Consider the following 22,761-nt stretch of genomic DNA (forward strand, 5'->3'; position numbering starts at 1 on the left):
GCAGGGGTGTCGAACTCATTTGTAATTAGGGCTGGATCTGACATAAATGAGACCTTGTTGGGCTGGGCCGTGTCGGGTTGGCCCAGGCCATGTTGGGCCAGGCCATGTGAGTACCTATTTAAGATTAGGTAGCAGAGATATAAACTTTATAAAGGACACAAACACAATTAAATATATTTTTAAGAAAACTTGGAAACATGTTTAAAACATTAGCACTTGTTGGTTTTAAAGATGCTTTATTTGTATTTTTCCCATGGGATCTAGGGAACTGGGCAAAGGACTCTGTAGCTCTTTCCTTCCTTCCCCAGGGGACTGGGGGGGGGGAGCCTCAGCCAATAGAAGGAAGGGAGCCTTGGCTCAGTAGCTCTGCTGTGCAATTGAAAGAGCCTGGCAAAGCAAGCTCTGCCTCCCCCCCTCCATTTCCTCCCCAAAGGAGGAGTCTCAGCCAATGGAGAAAATAGAGATTGTGCTCTGTAGCTCCTGTGCAATTGAGGAAGCCGTGCAAAGCAAGCTGTTATGCAGAAGGAATCAAGAGATAGGGAGAAGGAAGCAGATGACAGCTAGTTGCTTGGGGGCCTAATAGGAGCCCTCCGGCAGCCTGATTCAGCCCCCAGACACCGATGCCCTAAAGGTATCTTATTTGGGAGCATTTTAGTCCAAGATTGTAATTATTTATGTGGTAAGTAGAAATTACGTTTCCATAGATATTTGGAAAAGATACAGATGGAGATGAAGGTTTATTTAATAGAAAACAGTGTACGGATCTTGTTTGGAAATGTTTCAGTATAATAAAGTAAACTTCACCACCCATAGATGACAAGCTTTCCCGATGTGGGTGGCTATTTTGTAACTGAGCCTCAATTAAACCCTCGGGAGATTTGATTCCACTTTCTCCAGACAGGCTCAAGGCTGCTCTTTTACACACAGAGCTCCTGTCCACAGAACCTGTACACCAGGGGTGTCAAACATGCAGCCCAAGGGCCAAATCAGGCCCCTGGAGGGCTCCTATCAGGCCTGCAAGCAACTGGCTGTCATCTGCTTCCTTCTCCCTCTCTCTTGCTTCCTTCTGCATCACAGCTTGCTTTGCCAGGTTTGTTCAATAAAGCTACAGAGCAAAACCTCTATTTTCTCTAAGTGGCACATGAAGCCACTTATGTACAAAAGCTCACAATGCTCAGCCATTTCATTTCTTCCGCTGGGTCTTAGGCTCATAGCGCTGACCATGAGCTTTCTGTAATGAATGTCAGTGAATCAAAAATAGATTTGCAACTTACAGGTACACACCTGAATAGCATATTCAAGATTGCTATAGCATAAGAATATAAGAGAAGCCATGTTGGATCAGGCCAGTGGCCCATCCAGTCCAACACTCTGTGTCACACAGTGGTCAAAACCTGCCAAGTGGCATCAGGAGGTCCACCAGTGAGGCCAGGGCATTAGAAGCCCTCCCACTTTTGCCCCCCCCCCAAAGCACCAAGAATACAGAGCATCACTTGCCCCAGACAGAGAGATCCATCAGTACCCTGTGGCTAATAGCCACTGATGGACCTCTGCTCCATATGTTGATCCAATCCCCTCTTGCAGCTGTCTATGCTTGTAGCTGCCACCACCTTCTGTGGCAGTGAATTTCATGTGTTAATTACCCTTTGGGTGAAGAAGTATTTCCTTTTATCTGTTCTAACCTGACTGCTCAGCAATTTCATTGTATTGTGAGAAAGGGAGAAAAGTACTTGTATTGTGAGTTCTTGTATTGTGAGAAAGGGAGAAAAGTACTTCTTTCTCTGCCTTCTCTATCCCATGCATAATCTTGTAAACCTTTACCATGTCACCCCTCAGTTGTTGTTTCACCACTGTACCACCTTGGCTTTCAGCTTTCTCTCCTTTCCTCCCCGGCAGCCTTTCCCTAGGGAACGTCTGGCCCAGTTGCAAAAGTCTTGTGATAGCAAGTTACCCAAACAGAATTAACATACTGCAAGCCGGGAATGGTGTTAATTAATGGAAATTGTATTCCTGAATCTGGGAGAAATGTCTTGCTGGGCAGAAGAGCCAGAAATTGCCATTTGTTTTTGCGGAAAGAGCTTGCTTCAAGTTGGAAAATGTGTCTTCGTTTGTAGACATCTTAAATGCGTGCTCTGTCCAGCTCGTCCCTCTAGACCAGGGGTGTCAAACTTGCGGTCCAGGGGCCAAATCAGGCTCCCCGGAGGGCTCCTATCAGGCCCCCGAGCAACTGGCTGTCATCTGCTTCCTTCTCCTTATATCTTGCTTCCTTCTGCATCACAGCTTGCTTTGCAAGGGTTGCTCAATTGTACAGGAGCTTCAGAACAAAAGCTCTATTTTCTCCATTGGCTGAGGCTCCTCCCTTGGGGAGGAAGAGAGAGGGAGGCAGAGCTTGTTTTTCCAGGCTCTCTCAATTGCACAGCAGAACCACTGACCAAGCCTCATTTCCTTCTATTGGCTGAGGCTCCCCCCTCCCAGTCCTCTGGGGAAGGAAGGAAAGAGCCAGCACTTCCTTTGCCCAATTCCCTGGATCCCATAGGAGAAATACAAAGAAAACACCTTTAAAACTAACAAGTGCTAATGTTGTAAGCATGTTTAAATATATATATCCCTTGGACTTCGAGAAGATCAAATCAGTCAGTCCTAAGGGAAATCAATCCTGACTGTTCCCTGGAGGTCAGATGCTGAAACTGAAGCTCAAATACTTTGGCCACCAAATGAGAAGGGAGCACTCCCTGGAGAAGACCCTAGTGCTGGGAAAGACAGAAGGCAAAAGAAGAAGGGGACAGCAAAAGATGAGGTGGCTGGACAGCGTTACTGATGTAACTAACATGAATTTGAGTAGACTTTGGAGGATGGTGGAAGACAGGAGGGCTTGGTATGACTTGGTCCATGGGGTCACAAAGAGTCGGACTCGACTGTGCGACTAAGCAACAATAAGAACACACACACACACATATATAAAATAGGTACACACATGACCTGACCTGACATGGCCCAGCCTGACATGACCCAGCCCAACCCAACATGGTCTCATTTTTATCAGATACGGCCCTCATAACAAATAAGTTTGACACCCCTGCGACAAGATGCTCCCTGCTTTTAATGCCCCAGCAGAGGAAACCACTGGATGGACATCTTTGAACTTGCGACTAGCGATGTTCTTATTTGACTTTGGAGAACAAAGGATAGTTGAGAACTCATTTCTTCATGTGTTTCATTGGTCCTGAACTGTCTTCTGTCAGAAAATGCCCTTCTCTATGCGATGTTATATTGCTGCAACTATATATTGTGTTGTTAATCTCACATATACAGCTGTGAGACAGGATGAGACAAAACTCTCCAATTTAGCAGAAAACTCCCCCCCTCTTGTTAAATGGCAATCACACAGATGAAAGTTTTGATAAGAAGTTGTACCAGACTGTAACTCCCTAGGAATCTTTAGATCCCTGTCTTCTAACTGGGTAGCTTTTAGGTAGCATATCACTCTTCTGTTGTGGTAAATTAACTTGTATTATAATGCCTTTGTCCCACCCAGGGCTTTTTTAGTAGCAGGAACTCCTTTGCATATTAGGCCCCACACCCCTGATGTAGCCAATCCTCCTGGAGCTTACAGGACTCTTAGTACAGGGCCTACTGTAAGCTCCTGGAGGACTGGCTACATCGGGGGGGGGGGGTGGCCTAATATGCAAAGGAGTTCCTGCTACCAAAAACAGCCCTGGTCCCACCTTATTACTATTTGATACTTGGTAGGCTTACACTCCAAATAAGGAACTGTGATCGAGGAGGGTCTGTGCCTCTATAAATTCTCCCTCAAAAATAGGCACCTAGGCACACTGAAAGTTGAAATAGAAATCAAATTTATTAGAACAAACAGGCAGGGGGGATGGAAAACTATATTTACGTGAGCTTTGAGTTAGGATTAGTAGAGAGAGGTTTAATGATATACCCAAAACTGCTTTTTATAACACTAGAAATGCTTTATTTTCTAATTTTTGAATTGCTTTACTTTGGCTTGCTGTTGTTATGGCTGTTTCACTGCTTATACAGTAATACAGATATTACCAGAAGGTCTTATACCTCCCCTTGAACTCATTGGACACGCAGACTTGAGATCTTATTATACTTTAAATCTATGTTTATACACTAGTGGCTTTCCTAACTGTCTCCTCTTCCTCCGACCAGATTGTTCCTGTGGCCATGCATAGTGGTTAGAGTGTTCAACAAAAATATGAGGGCTTTCAGGAAAGGGGACAAGGAAACACTGGGAGAGGAGCCGATGAAACGCCTCATGGAAGACTTGATGGGCCCCGATTGTTCAGTTCTAATATACTGTTGTCTTCTTTCGTCTTAGGCTGGTCTACAGTACCAAGAAAAAAACTTAGAGGAATTTGACAGAAAAGTGGACGAAATACAAAATCTCCTCAATAGTAGTGAGCCGCTACTGGAACTACAGGTGGGAAGACAACATGACTGGCACAGGTTGTGGCTTATCAGGATGTGTCGGGATGCCTTCTGCTACTGTGAAAGTCTAGGAAACAGCCCATAATCTCCTGTCTCTCTCAGCTTATGTGTGTGAGGAAAGAGGAAACACCCTGATAAAATAGTGCTTTAGAATACTCAGAGATTAACATGGGCTATCCTTAAAGAAAGCCACAGTTGCTATCTCCATGATGCAGCTGAGGAGAGGGGAACTGGTGGAATGGGAGAAAGGGTGGCTTCCCTTTGATGAATTTGGGTGAAATTTGTGTCAGGTGACATTTGAATTGGCACCACGTGAGACCAAACCTTTTCCTATTGGTGACTAATGTATGGCAGCTAATTGAGATGTATGAAACGTCGCCTCAGCCCTATTTACTGCAAGCAGCAGTCATGTACATTAACAAGAGCTTTCGCTATTCCCTTCTTATGTTCACTGCAGTGTGAATGCACTGAGGTAGCAGCCTTGGCTCAGATGTTGAGCGCCTACTTTGTATGAAGATAGGTCCAAGTAGTCACTTGCCCGGGGTCCCAGGCAGACAAAAGAGGCAGCACAGCCTCACTAGGAAGCACTACCTCTTTCATTCTCCCAGGTGGGTGGAAGGGGCAGCGTGGCAGTGACCTTCGCTTACCCCTCATTTAAAGACCCCCATGGGGGGGCAGGGACAGGGCGTGGGGGCAGTCTGGGGCAGCAAAACCCCCAGCACCCCCACCAGTCCATGGGAAAAGTGTCTCCCACAAAACTGGTCTCTGGTGCTGAAAAGGTTGGAGGCCACTGAGCTAAACAATACAAACTGGTAAACATTTTTAACCCTATGATGACTGAACTTAGACATTGTCTAGATGTGCAATATAAATCCTCAGAATTCCAACATGAAGGTCCCAGGCTCAATGCCCAGCTTCTCCAGTTTGAGATGTGAAAGACCGCAGATTGAGACCCCGGAGAGCTGCTGCCAGTCTGAGTAGACGACTGAACATGACGAACCAGTGGTCTGATTCTGAGTCAGTATAAGGCAGCTTTGTGTGTGTGTTTTGTGTGTGGGTGTGACTGGAATAAAAAGTGTGTATAGGTGCATAAATTAATGAACAGGAATTATTCGATCTTTTTCAATTAGGAAGTTATAATTTGTTTCTAATTAAATAAACATGCCACCCAGCTAATGTTAAACTACCAGTCCACCCCCTTCCCGCCCCCAAGACTGAGTTTGCTTTAAAAGGTTTTTTTTAATGAATGCAAATTAATTTCCATATAAGAATTCCGGGCTCGGTCAGATGCCGATATTCAGGTTATGCTGTTTTATTTTGTTGGCTTTCTCAAGCGGCATGGCTGAAATGTCCGCAGTTGCTTGCTGTCTTGTCACATCTGGTTAGACAAAGGCAGGTTTTAAAATGTTGCACATAAATAAATCGCTGAACACAGGGACTTGATTCTGGAAGAGGTGGCCGCTCTCTTGTGAAAAGTAGGTTCTTTTCTGAATTCTATACTAAAATTGGGGTAGGAACAAATTCCATTTTGCCCTGTGCCTATAATTGGGTGTTTGATTGAAGGCTCCCCAGACAAGGTGATATGACTGTAAAAAAGTAAAGGTAAAGGTAGTCTCCTGTGCATGCTCCGTTACTGGTACATAGGGTGACATCACATCATGACGTTTTCTTGGCAGACTTTTTTTTTATGGGGAAGGGGGAAGGCAAAAGAACTTCCTGCCCCTCTAGGAGGCTTTCCCCCTAGAGGCGCTGGTTTAACTCTGGAAGGGAGGAGGGGATGAAGGGAGGCTAGGCCAAAGCCTGCTTTAGTAGTTTAATGTTCCCTTCCAACGAAGCACCAACATTAACTAAGATGGCGTTGCTCCACAGGGTGGTTTGCCATTGCCTTCCCCAGTCATTTACGCTTTACCCCAGCAAGCTGGGGACTCGTTTTACCAACCTTGAAGGATGGAAGTCTGAGTCACCCTTGAGCCGTCTACCTGAACCCAGCTTCTGCTGGGATCGAACTTAAGATGTGAGCAGAGCTTGGACTGCAGTACTGCAGCTGACCACTCTGTAAAGGTCTGCCATGAAAACGTCCTGATGTGGCAACCCGGTGCTACTTTACCTTTACTTTTACACTATGCACAGCAACAAAGGTGTTTACCAGTAAGTGTGCACATACGAAAGAGCTAAAACCAAGGCTGGCACATGGGGCAGAGCTACATGGTATAGTCGACACAGGGTGGCCACCGCAAATTGTATCCCTGTGTCAGTTTATCCTCCTTTTCCCTGTAAAACTGACCCCATTAGTAATGCTATCCGTGATTCCACATCACTGGCTTTCAGGAACAGGGGGAAATACATTTTGATGATGTCGCAACCAGTGTTCTCTTCTAAGCTGAGTTAGTGTGAGCTAGCTCACAGTTTCTTAGACTCCGTCTCGCACATTTTCGTCTCAGCTCGGGGAAAAAATGGCCCCAGAGCAAACGGGATTTCTGCAGTCGCTCGCAACTTGAACGCTAGCAGCTCACGAAGTAGAATTGTTGCTCACAAGACTCCCCAGCGTAGCGGGAGCATTGGTTGCAACACAGTGTAAATGAACTCACAAGTAACATGCAGAGAAGGTGGTGATTACATTTTAAGCAGTAGCTTTATGTCACGCCTATGATGGAGCTCTGTACATAGAAGATTGTACATATCTGCAGTGCTTTTTTTTGTAGAAAAAACCCAGCAGGAGCTCATTTGCATATTACGCCACACCACCTGTCTTGGGAGCATGTGGCTACCACATGGTAGGTGGCGCCAGCCAGAGTCCTGGCCAGCCCAGGTGAAACTCCGGTCCTGTGGGCTCCGGCAGGAACAAAAGCGCTGCCTATCTGATATACTGTATATGTGTTCAAGTATGTGTTTTGTCATCCTTATCAGATTTTGAGATGTATGCGTAAGGTAGAACTAGGTATTGAAAACAATACTTTGCAAGAGGGAGAAAAAGTTGTCAACTCTCTCCACTCTGCGCATAATTTTATAGACCTATATCATATCTGTTATGAGGGCCGGATCTGACATAAATGAGACAGAAGCTCTGGCTCTTTCCTTCCTTCTCCAGGGAGCCAGGAGAGGGAGGAGCCTCAGCCAATACAAGGAAGAGAGGCTTGGCTCAGTAGCTCTGCTGTGCGACTGAGAGCCTGGCAAAGCAAGCTCTGCCCCCCCCTTCCTCCCCAAGCGAGGAGCCTCAGCCAATGGTGAAAATAGAGGTTTTGCTCTGTAACTCCTGTATGACTGAGCAAGCCTCGCAAAGCAAGCTGTTATGCAGAAGGAAGCAAGAGAGAGAGAGAAGGAAGGAGATGACAGCCAGTGGCTCGTGGGCCTGATAGGAGCCCTCCAGGGACCTGATTCGGCCCTTGGGCCACATGTTTGACACCCCTGCTCTATTATGTTCCCTCTTAGATGCACAGACTCTACTTTTGACAGAACCTCTTTGTTCTCCAGAATGCCTAGTTTTATCCTTAAGAATTTAAATATACACCTTAAAAAAGTAATGAGTGAAGAGTTCCTTAGAACCAGAAGGAAACTGCAATTCCAAGAAGGAAAGAAGTACAAAGAAGCTAGAAGTACTCCTGAAATTTCATTTTGTGAAGTTAACATTAAGAAAATAATCAAGCAGAACTCCTGACCCCTGCCTCTGTGCTTCGCATTCGCAGGTCATCAGATCTTCTCTTTCGAACAAAATGGAGCTAATAAGAAAGCACTTACCCAACAAGTCAATCCCTGCTGAACTCAACGGCAATACGGCTGAGCTAAAAGGGGATCTTGACCTGGCCAAGACGCAGATCGGAATGACTGAATCGCTTCTGAAAGCTTTGTCTCCCTCAAACACTTTGGAGATCTTTACTAAATTGGAGGTAACGCCAAGCTGGCAGGGAAAAGAAAACCTCCTGGGCTTCTTCTGTTCTTATCAATGCCATTTCCCCCCCCTATTGGCCACCCTTAACGCCTTGTTTGGAGGTGGCTAAAGCTAAGGCTGGTGTAGAGGTAAAGCCATGATTAAGGGATCGGGAGTGGGCCATAGGCCTCCTTTACCGTTAGAGCCTGCCTGCCTGCCTTCCTTCCTTCCTTCCTTCCTTCCTTCCTTCCTTAAGAACATAAGAGAAGCCATGTTGGATCAGGCCAACGGCCCATCAAGTCCAACACTCGGTGTCACACAGTGGCAAAAAAATTTATATACACACATACACTGTGGCTAATAGCCACTGATGGACCTGTGCTCCATATTTTTATCTAAACCCTTCTTGAAGGTGGCTATACTTGTGGCCGCCACCACCTCCTGTGGCAGTGAATTCCACATGTTAATCACCCTTTGGGTGAAGAAGTACTTCCTTTTATCCATTTTAACCTGTCTGCTCAGCAATTTCATCGAATGCCCACGAGTTCTTGTATTCCTTCCTTCGTTCGTTCGTTCATTCGTTCGTTCCTTCCTTCCTTCCTGTTCTCAAACATCTGATGTTCATGTCTTGTGACTCTCAGACAGCTAACAGTTATTCTATGTGGCTCTTATATTAAGCAAGGTTGGCCACTGCTGGCTTAAACATTTAGAATCAGAGAATCATCTAGTCCTGGGGAACTGGGCAAAGGAAGCTCTGGCTTTTTCCCTCCCTCCCCAGGGGACCAGGAGGGGGAGGAGCCTCAACCAATGGAGAAAATCGAGGTTTTGCTTTGTAGGTCCTGTGCAATTGAGCAAGCCTTGCAAAGCAAGCTGAGATGCAGAAGGAAGCAAGAGAGAGGGAGAAGGAAGCGGACAAGAGCCAGTTGCTCGGGAGCCTGATAGGAGCCCTCCAGGGGTCTGATTTGGCCCCCGGTCGCATGTTTGACACCCCTGATCTAGTCCAACCCCCTGCACAATGCAGGAAACTCACAAATACCTCCCCCTAAATTCACAGGATCTTCATTGCTGTCAGATGGCCATCTAGCCTAATCTTCATATTTGCTTTCTGTTAACAAGTAACATTGTTCTACTTCTGGTGTTTGTTTGTTTTTTAATATTAGGAACTACATCAAAAGATTCTTCAGCAAAAACACCATGTGACATTGCTCCAGCAAAAGACCGGTTGTTTGAACCCGGATGTGATTGAATTAAACAAGCAGCTTAAAAGTGTTACTGACTTGTTTAATTCAAAGAAGCAGATCTTCCAGGATCATTTTTCCACTCTCTTGAACTGTAAGTGGAAATATCATTTTACTGCTAGACCTTCCATATCTGTATTAAGCAGCCCTTCACAAATTGTCTATTTAACTAATAAACAGCTTGTAAAACGAATCTCTATGGGATCATCTCAATATGGAAGTGCAGTTGAACTTCAGAGCAGCAGGCGTTGCCATGTTTCGTTTTTGCTCTTATTTATCGACTTTCGTTTTCAAAAAGTCTGCAGCCCTTTTCATTGCAGACTTAAGGGAAAGGTGCAGGTCGCTCTTCCCCTGTCTAAAATCATCATCTGTCTTTCTGCAGATCTGTGTAAGGATTTTAATGACTGGTTCAGTGGTACATGGATGTCTCTAAAGGAATGCTTCGATCCCCTGGGAACAAAAGAGCTATTAGAAGAGAAGCTTCAACAGCTGAGGGTAAGGCCGGTGACTTGGAATTGCATCTTCTAGAGCAGTGGCCCCCAAACATCTGAAATGCGAGCTGTGATTCTGTGGCAGAGCATCTGGTTTGCATGCAGAAGGTCACAGATCTTCATGGTCTCTGTGCTTTGAAAGTACAGTCTGTGCTTTTTCAACTGGAGAGCCAGTTTGGTGTAGTGGTTAAGTGTGCGGACTCTTACCTGGGAGAACCGGGTTTGATTCTCCACTCCTCCACTTGCACCTGCTGGAATGGCCTTGGGTCAGCCATAGCTCTGGCAGAGGTTGTCCTTGAAAGGGTAGCTGCTGTGAGAGCCCTCTCCAGCCCCACCCACCTCACAGGGTGTCTGTTGTGGGGGAGGAAGGTAAAGGAGATTGTGAGCCGCTCTGAGACTCTTCAGAGTGGAGGGTGGGATATAAATCCAATATCTTCTTCTATCTTCTTCTTCACACCCATGGGGCTAGGGCACCGGCACTGATCCTGATGGGTACGTTAAAAAGCCTGGGATTCTCGCACCCCTCAGCTAGCAGGCATGTGCAGAGCTCCTGCTGTTCATGCTCACTGGGCAGGGCATAGACATCCTGCCAGTTCTCTTCTGACCACTGCACCGAACAGTCAGTTTCTCCGCAGCTCCGTTCGGTACTCGCCTTCGTTAGCTTTTTCCCTCGGTTTTCTCCATTTTTTTTCTACCCGGTTTTCCTGTCCTTGTTGTTTCTTAAAAAAAGAAGTTATTATTAGAGTTAGAGACTTTTATTTTGACCCTTCGGGGTTCTCCCCCCCCCCCTCGTTGTTGGACTTATTCCCCTGCTTTAGTCTATGGAAAAGCACTGGGGTTTCACATCTCCATGGGTGTGAATGCACAGATGACCACTAGAAGATCAACAGTTACAGGTAAGCAACCTGTTTGTTCAATCCCTGGTATCTCCAGGTGGGAGATGATGTGAATAACCTCTGGAGAGCCACTCGATGGACTGATAGTCTGGTTCAATATAAGGCAGTTTCATGTGAAGCATAGTTTTTTTTTTAAAGTGTGAAAAAATGACCTGCTTCTGCACGAGTCCCTGTTCTGAGCATGTTCCCTACTTTGGAAACAGGCAATCCCGTAGGAAACTCTCTTGAAAGAGTGAACAGGAACTGTCCTCTCAGGCCAATAAGTTTTGCTGCAGGTGTGTACGAGGAGTGATTGAAGATCCAGTCACACCCCATGCAGAGACACAGCAGACTACTCATTCTAGCCTGATTGGGAGGAAGCTGGAGCTGGGAAGCCATGCAGAGTTTCAGCAGTCAGCCTCCTTTGTAGATGGGAGCTGTGGGCTCAGGGGTGGAATTCTAGCAGGAGCTCCTTTGCATATTAGGCCACACACTCCTGATGTGGCCAATCCTCCAAGAGCTTACAAGGCTCTTTTTGTAAGCTCTTGGAGGATTGGCTATAACAGGGGTGTGTGGCCTAATATGCAAAAGAGCTCCTGCTAGAATTCCACCCCTGATTGGCCTCATGAGTTCTTTTTTAGTTCTTTTAACGTTTAAATGGGTTCCGTTGGAAATGATGTTTTAAAAATTAATTTTATTAAAAACCAAACAAAATACAGATGTTTTAATAATCATTCTCTTGTCATGGTGGCAAATCTGACCATCCTGATTGGTTGGGGCTCAGTGGAACTGTACCGTATCAGCCTTTAGCCCATCACAGACTGTCAATTAAGAGTACTTGTGTGCCAGTGGTTCAGTCTGCTCCTCTCTCCTGCCTGAGCAGCTGTTTCTAGTCAGCAAAGTTGATTCTCTCAGTGAAATGTCACCAACTGCATTTGTTTAGTTATTTATTTAGTCATTTTAGGGACTGGGAAAGTCTCCAGGCTCCACCCCCAAAGTTCCCAGGTATTTCCCGAGTCGGCCCTGGCAACTCTGTGGTCTGTGGTTGTTGTCAATCTAAAATTGCTGCTAACATCTTGTGGAGTGATCTTGCCAAATCTCGGCATTTTACAATTTGGTTGTTTCATTTTATCCCGTCGTTTAAAATCTCATGTAAGATTTTTTGCAGACCTGGCTTTGTGCGTGTGCGTTGCTATTTCTTCTCTCCATTTTTGCTCTGCACTCTGGGGCCAACTTCAGAATGATCGAACCATCCTGCCATCTCGTGCCTTGAATTGCTCTCTTTTCCGTCCCCACGCCGAGTTGATGCATCATTGATCTATGGTAATTTGTGGGTTTTTGTCCAGAGCTTCCTCACTTTTGAAGGCAAAGGCGATGACATCCAGGAGGTGAAAACTCTTCTGAGCAAGGTGAAGAACTACCTGCCCAAGGCCACCGTCAACCAGCTGAGCATCTGGGTGAGAGACCAGGAAGCAGAGTTACAAAGATTGACTTCCAGATGTCAGGCAAGAGAAGAAGAGCTCCAAGAATCTTTGCAGCAGTTTGCCAGGTGAGAAGCCCCTTGTACCCACCTCTCCAAAGGATATCTTCCTATAGGAACCGGTATATCACATGGACCAGAGGTCCATCATTGGCTATTAGCCACAACGTATAGGAACACCTTGTCTGGGGCTGTGATGCTCTGTATTCTTTGTGCTTGGGGGGGGCAACAGTGGGAGGGCTTCTGGAGTTATGGCCCTGCTGGTGGACCTCCTGATGGCCCCTAGATTTTGGCCAGTGTGTGAAACAGTGTTGGACTGGATGAGCCATTGGCCTGATTCAACATGGCTTCTTTTATCTTCTTCTGCTGGGGCAATGGTGCTCTGTCTTCTTGGTGCTTGGGGGGGCCACAGCTGGAGGGCTTTTGGAGTTCTGGTCCTGCTAATGGACCTCCTGATGGCAACCTGGAATTTGGCCACTGTGTGACACAGAGCATTGGACTTGGATGAGCCATTGGCCTGATCCAACATGGCTTCTTTTATCTTCTTCTGCTGGGGCAATGGTGCTCTGTCTTCTTGGTGCTTGGGGAGCCACAGAGGGAGGGCTTGTGGAGTTCTAGCCCTGCTGGTGGACCTCCTGATGGCACCTGGGATTTGGCCCCTGTGTGACACAGAGTGTTGGACTGGATGAGCCATTGGCCTGATCCAACATGGCTTCTCTTATGTTCTGTTATGTTATGCAAAGCAGCTACTGGGAGGTGACTGACTGGACTTAGTGGCAGAACATGAGCTTTGTGTGCAGAATGTCCCAGGTTCCATCTTTGGCATCTCCAGTTAAAAGGATTGGATAATAGATGATGTAAAAGATACAAGATCATACCGAGCTACTGCCTTCTTTTTAGGCTAGAGGAAGACTTCAGTGCTCTAGAAGAATGGCTAAGCCTTCAAGAAGAGAAATGGCAAGAGTGCCAAAAGGAAAACCCGGAACTCGAACATGTTTACCAGATTCTACTAAAACAGAGGTATCCTGTTTTTGTTGTCGATGCACTTTTTATGCAGGGTTGGGATTTGCCAATCCTCTTGGAGCTTACAAGGCTCTTTTTTGTAAGCTCTTGGGGGATTGGCTGCATCAATGGGGTGTGGCCTAATATGCAATAGGGCTCCTGCTAGAATTCCACCCCTGACTTTATGTTCTGCTTTGAGACAGTTCCAGTATAAGTGTAGTAGGTGATTTTCCCCTTACACGGAAGGTGTGAACACATCAGACTCCATGCGTCTTTCCCTGTGCTGGTGCTGGTGACAAAACAGCTTGCTGAGGGCAGTGTTCCCTCTAAGCTGAGTTAGTGTGAGTTAGCTCATAGTTTTTTTTTAGCTTCCAGCTCACACATTTTAGTCTTAGTTCAGGAAAAATAACCCCAGAGCAAGCTAATTTATGCCGTAGCTCACAGCTTTTTATGCCAGTAGCCAGGCCTCATTTTGGGCAGGAGCTCACAGGAACGGAGCTCCAGAACCTCTAAATTTTATTGTGCTCTCCCCCGCAATACTTAATAATAATAAGTTTTTGTTTGTACCCCGCCCTCCCCGCCAAAGCAGGCTCAGGGCGGCTTACAAGGCATGATATAAAATATCATGGTCTAACAATAAAACAAAGTAATACAATCAATAAACAGAGCAATATAAATTATACAATATATAAGTTAACATTAAAATCATTAGGGTTTGTAGACTCTTTCGGGCTCAAGTGCCGTGTTCTACTGGAGAAAGTTTTTCTTCCAGACGTTTCGTTCTTGGCTGCGGAGAACATCCTCAGTGGCGTTGCAGCCGGAGCAGGCGCTCTGACCTTCTTGGCTGCTGTGCATTGAGTGAGGCCAGGGCTGCTGGAGAGCTGCTATTTCTAGGCTGGAAGAAAAACTTTCTCCAGTAGAACACGGCACTTGAGCCTGAAAGATTCTACAAACCCTAATGATGTTACCAGCCGTGAAAACCTGAAATCTAAAAAACAGTATAATGGTGCTTCTGGGCTGCATTGTTCAACCCCCCTGTGAGAATGTTGCTGAACTCTTAAGATTTGACAAACTTTCTAATATCCCCCCCTCCAAAAAAAAAAAAGAGAAAATAACCCAAGCATATAAAGCAGACAGATGGAAAACTTCATCATGCCTCTGTGGCCACGTGGGAATCAGGTTTTATTATGATAATTATAAATCAAGAAGCATTTGAAGGTAGATGCTGAGCTGATATGATTTGGTACACCCTCTGGTGATGTGTGGTATCAGCAAATGTGCTAATGAGCTCCGGCACCTCCTTTTTAAAAATGAAATTACTTCTGTCAGTAGCTTACAAAGTAGAGTTTTTGCTTTCATTTCTCTAGAAAGGGACTTGGAATGTTGGTGGTTGCGGGTGGAGGGGAACGTCGTCAGTAACTTTTGGCGCTTTGCATTTTGAATGTATAACGGATGGACCCGAACCTATAACTGAGGGAACTGAGGCCTGCAGCCTCAGTTTCAGCAAAAAGTATCATGTATACTGTAGCTGCCTAATTGCTTAATAAACATCCTTACTCAATGAAGAAGCTTATTGGCGATTGCTGTACAGAACTTGACACAACTGATGAGGCCCCCTCTTAATTTGCCCCTATCTAATCTCAGAAGAGCCCCGGGGTGCAGAGTGGTAAAGCTGCAGTACTGCAGTCCAAGCTCTGCTCCCGACCTGAGTTCGATCCCGGCGGAAGCTGGGTTCAGGTAGCCGGCTCAAGCTTGACTCAGCCTTCCATCCTTCCGAGGTCGGTAAAATGAGTAGCCAGCTTGCTGGGGGTAAAGTGTAAATGACTGGGGAAGGCAATGGTAAACCACCCCGTAACAAAAAGTCTGCCATGAAAACATTGTGAAAACAACCACACCCCAAAGTCGGAAACAACTGGTGCTTGCACAGGGGATTACCTTTACCTTTAATCTCAGAAGGCAGGGCACCTAAAGCAGAACCCCACATCACCCCCCCCCCCCCTTACATGGCAAATGAATAAATAATATGTTCTTGAAGTGCACTTTTTGTTGTTGGTTTCTTCCTCAGAGAGTCGTTTGATTCTTTGGCTTGGTTGGCACGTTCTTTGAGCCAGTCTGGATTTTCAAGCGATGAAATGGTGCTAGGATCAACAGAGCTGGTTGACCGGTACAAGACGCTCCTCAGCCGTGTACGTAAAAACCTTGGAGTTTCTCAGGCACTTTCTGTCGAAGAAAAGAACTTCGAGGAGCTTGCCCAGAGCATGCTCTCGTGGGTCCAAAGAGTGAAAGATTCAGTCTCTGAGCTGAGGTCTGAGGAAGCCAAGATGACGTCGGAAGAAAAATTATGCCAGATAAAGGTACCAGGACATTTATTTATTTTTATTTGTTATTTATAGCCCCTTTTTTCTGTCACACTGAGGTTCAAGGTGGATTACATAATGTACATCGATACAATCGTCAAGATGAGGCTGGTTGAAAGCGAAAGTCAAGTCACAGCCCAGTTACAGCAACCTCACAAGGTTTTCAAGGCAGAGATGGTTTGTCATTGCCTGTCTCTGCAGAGCAACTCTGGACTTCTTTGATGGTCTCCCACCCTAGTACTTGGTACTTGTGGGGACAGTGGGAGGGCTTCTACTGTCCTGGAGCAGGCCAAAGAAACCAGGTGCCATCAGAAGGTCCAGCTGTGGGGCCAGGAAACTAGAAGCCCCTCCCACTGTTCTGTTCCCCACCTTTCACCCCAAGCCGATATAGTTGACATCTTGTGGACACCAAGCTGTGAATTTAAGTGTCTGCACTATCCACGCTGCCTTAAGTTAAATCCGAGTTACAGGTTTAACTGTTTTAATTCTTAATATGTCCTAATTGTTCGATTATTTTACTGTTGTGCTGTTTATTTATTGATTGTTGTAGTGTAATAGTTGGTTTTAATTGTTTGACATGTTGGAATCCGCCCTGAGCCCATTATGGGAAAGGGCGGAATATAAATTCAAAGAAATAAAATAAATAAGCATTGAGAATACAAGAGCATCACTGCCCCAGACAGAGAGTTCTATCTCTCAGAGAGTTCTGAGAGAGCCAGTTTGGTGTAGTGGTTAAGTGTGCGAACTCTTATCTGGGAGAACCAGGTTTGATTCCCCACTCCTCCACTTGCACCTGCTGGAATGGCCTTGCGTCAGCCATAGCTCTGGCAGAGGTTGTCCTTGAAAGGGCAGCTGCTGTGAGAGTCCTCTCAGCTCCACTCACCTCACAGGTTGTCTGTTGTTGGGGCGGGAGATAAAGCAGATTGTGAGCTGCTCTGAGACTCTTGAGTGGAGGGTGGAATATAAATCCAATGTCTTCTTCTATCAATACCCTGTGGTTAACAGCCACTGATGGACCTCTGCTCCATATGTTTATCCTATCCGCTCTCGAAGCTGTCTAAACAGCGATTGGTAAATGCATATTAGTAGTATAATTGCTCATGTGATGTCCTCTCATCCATGAAAAAGTTGGTCTAGTGTACCCATAATGCTCTGATGGTTTAATAACCTTTCAGTCCACATGCCGTGGACTGTGCTTACGTGGAATGGAGAGAGACAGAGAGAAAGCGTGGGAAAGCGCCTAGCAACCCACTACCAATTGAATCTGAATCAGGCCTTTGGCTGCTTTCCAGTTTGGTGAAGTGGTTAAGTGTGTGGACTCTTATCTGGGAGAACTGGGTTTGATTCCCCACGCCTCCACTTGCACCTGCTGGAATGGCCTTGGGTCAGCCATAGCTCTGGCAGAGGTTGTCCTTGAAAGGGCAGCTGCTGTGAGAGCCCTCTCCAGCCCCACCTACCTCACAGGGTGTCTGTTGTGGGGGAGGAAGGTAAAGGAGATTGTGAGCCACTCTGAGACTCTTCAGAGTGTAGGGCGGGATATAAATCCAATATCTTCATCTATCTCACAGGGTGTCTGTTGTGTGTTGTGGGGGAAGGTAAAGGAGATTGTGAGCCGCTCTGAGACTCTTCGGAGTGGAGGGCGGGATATAAATCCAATATCTTCTTCTTCTTCTTTCATTTCCACATCTAATATCCAAGCCAGTCCTTCAGGGCACTTAGGATCAAGGAAGAGAGGTGCTATTAGTATGCTGAGAGGAAAGAAGAGAAGTAGTGGCTGATCAACCAAACATGGCCCATTGGTTTCTTTTGTGAAAGGATTGACCTTTGTTAACGTTTTCCATGTTGGTGTCTGAAAAGCCAGGCTGTGTTCATTGGCAGAGTTCATCATATGGGTGGTGGAAAGCCCTGTCACGTCTCAGCCAACTTAGGACAACCTCGATGGGCTTTCAGGGCAAGAGGCAAAGAGAGGGAGGTCTGCCAATGCCTGTCTCTGCATAGCGACCTGGATTCCCTTGATGGTCTCCCATCCAAGTCCTAACCAGAGCCAACCCTGCTTAGCTTCCAAAATCTGACAAAATTGGGCTAGCTTGGGCCACCCAAGTCAGGGATCACTCTGTGGTTTCTCCACAGTTTGGTGTGGTGGTGAAGTGCGCGGACTCTTATCTGGGAGAACTGGGTTTGATTCCCCACTCCTCCACTTGCAGCTGCTGGAATGGCCTTGAGTCAGCCATAGCTCTGGCAGAGGTTGTCCTTGAAAGGGCAGCTGCTGTAAGAGCTCTCTCAGCCCCACTCACCTCACAGGGTGTTTGTTGAGGGGGGGGAGGTAAAGGAGTTTGTGACCACTCTCAGAGTCTGAGATTCAGCGTATAGGGCGGGATATAAATCCAGTATCATCATCATCCATCATCATCTTCTCCCCTCCTCCTCCTCCAGTTTGGTGTAGTGGTTAAGTGTGCGGACTCTTATCTGGGAGAACCGGGTTTGAGTCCCCCCTCCTCCACTTGCACCTGCTAGCATGGCCTTGGGTCAGCCAAAGCTCTGGCAGAGGTTGTCCTTGAAAGGGCAGCTGCTGGGAGAGCCCTCTCAGCCCCACCCACCTCACAGGGTGTCTGTTGTGGGGGAGGAAGGTAAAGGAGATTATGAGCCTCTCTGAGACTCTTCGAGTGGAGGGCGGGGTATAAATCCAGTATCATCATCATCATCCATCATCATCTTCTCTCTTCCTCCTCCTCCAGTTTGGTGTAGTGGTTAAATGTACGGACTCTTATCCGGGAGAATCGGGTTTGATTTACCACTCCTCCACTTGCACCTGCTGGAATGGCCTTGGGTCAGCCATAGCTCTGGCAGAGGTTGTCCTTGAAAGGGCAGCTGCTGGGAGAGCCCTCTCCAGCCCCACCAACCTCACAGGGTGTCTGTTGTGGTGGAGGAAGGTAAAGGAGATTGTGAGCCACTCTGAGACTCTTTGGAGTGGAGGCCGGGATATAAATCCAATATCTTCATCTACCTCACAGGGTGTCTGTTGTGGGGGAGGAAGATAAAGGAGATTGTGAGCCGCTCTGAGACTCTTTGGAGTGGAGGCCGGGATATAAATCCAATATCTTCATCTACCTCACAGGGTGTCTGTTGTGGGGGAGGAAGATAAAGGAGATTGTGAGCCACTCTGAGACTCTTTGGAGTGGAGGCCGGGATATAAATCCAATATCTTCATCTACCTCACAGGATGTCTGTTGTGGGGGAGGAAGGTAAAGGAGATTGTGAGCCGCTCTGAGACTCTTCATAGTGGAGGGCGGGATATAAATCCAATATCTTCATCTACCTCACAGGGTGTCTGTTGTGGGGGAGGAAGGTAAAGGAGATTGTGAGCCACTCTGAGACTCTTCGGAGTGGACGGCGAGATATAAATCCAATATCTTCTGCTTCTCTAAACATGTTGTGAAATATGTCAAAGAATTCATTTAATGAGTTAATATTTAGCCCCTTTCCCGAGCTATAATAGCACAATTCAGCTTCCTTGATTCAGCAGCAGAACAAAAGGGATGGTATGGACTCGTTTCTGCGTGAATGCTTGTGGTGCGCATCGGGATACTTTCTCATGGGGATGATCAGGACCGATGCATGGAATCAGTTTGCCCTCAAGCGGTTTCTTATAATGCAGGAAATTGTACGGCTGAGAGACGAAGGTGACATGAAGTTACAAAACGCTGCGGCTCTTGGGGAACACTTGAAGACCAACGACAGGAGTAAGGCGCTGGCCGTTCAGCAAATGGTTTCCAGCATCCGAAATCAGTGGGAACACGCTATTGCTCTCGCCACTGAATATCTGAGGTAACACATAGATCTTACAAGGAAGCTTGTAATGCAACTTGAAAGTAACTGGGTGCTTTCACACAGGAGATTTGGCCCGACCTAGCCCCGCCTCCCATTTGGATTAAAAGTGCGTGATCAAACAAGCACATCTGCCTTCTGAGCTGCACCCGTTCTCACCCTGTCTCCAGACGATTCCTATCCGCATCCAAAAGCTACCTGGATTTTCCCGGTAGCATCCCACTGAATCATGTCCAACCAGCTTCATAGTCAGATTTTCTTAGGATTCTTTTTTGTCTTTGTTCGCACAGCCCAGAAGCTCTGTTTCTTAAAAAATGTGAGGGATTAAATTAATGCTATGTTCTCCCTTCTCCATTTCAGGCATCAAGAAGAACGGCAGTATCAAATGGAACAAGACAGGCAAAGAGAGGAAGATGTCCCGGCAGTCGTGTGGGAACCGGAGCAACTGGCACAGGGATTAAGTCTCGATCGTCAGCCCACCTCACCGGAGATACAGACTCAGTTAACTGAACTCCTACAGGAAGCAACAGGCTTAAGCAGTTTGTTGTGCAGTTCCTTGGGGAATGGTGCTGAAGGCTCCTTCGCTGAAGAATCATTGATGGAGTTAAGACATCTCCACAACAGTCTCCTTAGCCAGCTGCAGGTTGGTTCCATGGAAGATCAAGAGCTAGTTTGGTGTAGTGGTTAAGTGTGTGGACTCTTATCTGGGAGAACCGGGTTTGATTCCCCACTCCTCCACTTGCACCTGCTAGCATGGCCTTGGGTCAGCCGTAGCTCTGGCAGAGGTTGTCCTTGAAAGGTCAGCTTCTGGGAGAACTCCCTCAGCTCCACATACCTCACAGGGTGTCTGTTGTGGGGAGGGGAAAAGAAAGGAGATTGTAAACCATTCTGAGATTCAGCATATAGGGCGAGGTATAAATCCGATATCATCATCTTCTTCCACTAGTGGGGCCAGAACTCTAGAAGCCCTCCCATTCTTGCCCACCAAGCACCAGGCATACAGAGTATCACTGCCCCAGTCATAAGAACATAAGTGAAGCCATGTTGGATCAGGCCAATGGCCCATCTAGTCCAACACTCTGTGTCACACATAGGAACATAAGAGAAGCCATGTTGGGTCAGGCCAGTGGCCCATCCAGTCCAACACTCTGTGTCACACATAAGAACATAAGAGAAGCCATGTTGGGTCAGGCCAATGGCCCATCCAGTCCAACACTCTGTGCCACACATAAGAGAAGCCATGTTGGATTAGGCCAATGGCCCATCCAGTCCAACACTCTGTGTCACACATAAGAACATAAGAGAAGCCATGTTGGGTCAGGCCAGTGGCTCATCCAGTCCAACACTCTGTGTCACACATAAGAACATAAGAGAAGCCATGTTGGGTCAGGCCAATGACCCATCCAGTCCAACACTCTGTGTCACACACTGCCCAAAACCCAGTTGCCATCAGGAGGTCAACCAGTGGGGCCAGAACTCCAGAAATCCTCCTACTGTTCCCCCATCCCAAGCGCCAAGAATTCAGATCATTATGGCCCCAGACAGAGTGTTCCATCTATATACCTTTTGGCTAATAGCCACTGATGAACCTCCGCGCCATATGTTTATATAGCCCCTTCTTAAACCTGTCTCTGCTTGTAGCTGCTACCATTTTCTGTGCCCTCCTGGGCACAGAAGACAACCTAGCGGAGGTTGCAGGACATTAAATTTTCCCGCGTAAAGGAACGGTTGGGTCACGGAAAAGTTTTGATGCAATTTTTCTGAACCTTTTGTAACATCTGGTACCTACAGAGGACGTTTCCATATGGCCAAATTGCACTAACATTTCAATACTCCTTGAATTTCAGAATGTGGCAAAACTCTTGGAAGGCCACGATGAAGAGCACCGGTGCTGTGAAGAACTCACAACGCGCTTGAGGATTACGCTGAAGGAAATCTTGGAGCCTTCTGGCGGGGAGCAAAAGCAGGTCAGAAGAAGCTTTTCAGATGGGTTTGGAAATTGATAAATCCTAGAAAATGTTGGTTGTTGAATTAGGACTCAGGGGCCTCAAAGAGGCAAAGAGAAACATCGCCTCTCCCTCACCGTCTCCGCCCATCACCACACTGCCCTTGCCTGAGTTTTCACAAGTCAATAGGGAAGTGTGGTGAAGAGGATAAGCCGGGGCTAGTTCCAGATTTTGGATGGCCCTGGGTGGAGAGTGCTCAGAACCCACCTTGCCCTTCTCTGGCCACCACCAGCCCCCCTTCTCCACCCAATGACCCACATACCTGTGCATCATTCCCCCACCCCTTCACAAGCCCATACTCACAGATTCCTACTCTACCCACAGTCCCCTGCTGTGTGACTATGCTGGGCAGTGCGTAGAGCAGGGGTGCCCAAACTTGTAAGAGCCACATAGAATAAACTTCAGATGCTTGAGAGCCTCAAGACATGAACGTCAGATGTTTGAGAGCTGTAAGGGAAGGAAGGGAGGGAGGCAAATGGAGGAGGGGAGAGGAGGTAGAAAGAAAGTAACTTTAACATTAAATGCATTCTCAGCTGGCTTGGAGGAATGATTTAAGGAGACAAATGCCTTCTCTGGTGGGGGCTTCAGGAGCCACACAATATGTGTGAAAGAGCCACATGTGGCTCCCGAGCCACAGTTTGGCTACTCCTTGCGTAGAGTTTGGAGTTTGGATTGCAGTGTGCTTAAAAGCAGATAACGGGAAGTGTGGGGGAGAGCAGACTGGCAGCAGTGGATCCCATCGGAAGCCCTTGACCCTGGCAGCTGCCTCACCTCAGAGCATTCTGACACCAGCTCTGAGGAAAACCTTCGAGCAGGGGTGGCCAACGGTGGCTCTCCGGATGTTTTTTTGCCTACAACTCCCATCGGCCCTACAACTCCAACTGATGGGAGTTGTAGGCAAAAAACATCCAGAGAGCTACAGTTGACCACCCTGTCGTAGAAGAAGCCCAGTAGGAGCTCCCTGTGTCTTCCCCAGTATGCCTGCTGCTACAGGCACGCTGGAGAAGGCTGAAGCCATTGGGGAGGCATTTAAAGTTGCCTTCCCCAGCGTGCCGGCTGGAGGCCTGGCCAACCCAGGCAGAGCGCCGCTCCTGTGTGCTCCTGCCTCCAAATAAGCCCTGGACATGGTACGGATCTTAGATCCATGCAGGGCTGCTTGTC

General features: G+C 47.0%; 1 protein-coding gene across 1 annotated transcript in view; it reads left to right on the top strand.

Moving 5' to 3' along the window:
* Positions 1–22,761, top strand: part of SYNE2 (spectrin repeat containing nuclear envelope protein 2) — a 407,300-nt gene that overhangs the window by 120,715 nt on the left and 263,824 nt on the right. Inside the window, exons 31-40 of the mRNA XM_060261546.1 lie at positions 4,352–4,453; positions 8,145–8,345; positions 9,487–9,658; positions 9,947–10,059; positions 12,277–12,479; positions 13,311–13,430; positions 15,478–15,766; positions 19,425–19,594; positions 19,955–20,237; positions 21,442–21,561. Of these exons, the coding sequence (XP_060117529.1) occupies positions 4,352–4,453; positions 8,145–8,345; positions 9,487–9,658; positions 9,947–10,059; positions 12,277–12,479; positions 13,311–13,430; positions 15,478–15,766; positions 19,425–19,594; positions 19,955–20,237; positions 21,442–21,561 (1,773 nt within the window). The remainder of the gene's footprint in view (positions 1–4,351; positions 4,454–8,144; positions 8,346–9,486; positions 9,659–9,946; positions 10,060–12,276; positions 12,480–13,310; positions 13,431–15,477; positions 15,767–19,424; positions 19,595–19,954; positions 20,238–21,441; positions 21,562–22,761) is intronic.

Source organism: Heteronotia binoei, chromosome 21 (assembly GCF_032191835.1).
Source record: "Heteronotia binoei isolate CCM8104 ecotype False Entrance Well chromosome 21, APGP_CSIRO_Hbin_v1, whole genome shotgun sequence".
NCBI classification, from domain to species: domain Eukaryota; kingdom Metazoa; phylum Chordata; class Lepidosauria; order Squamata; family Gekkonidae; genus Heteronotia; species Heteronotia binoei.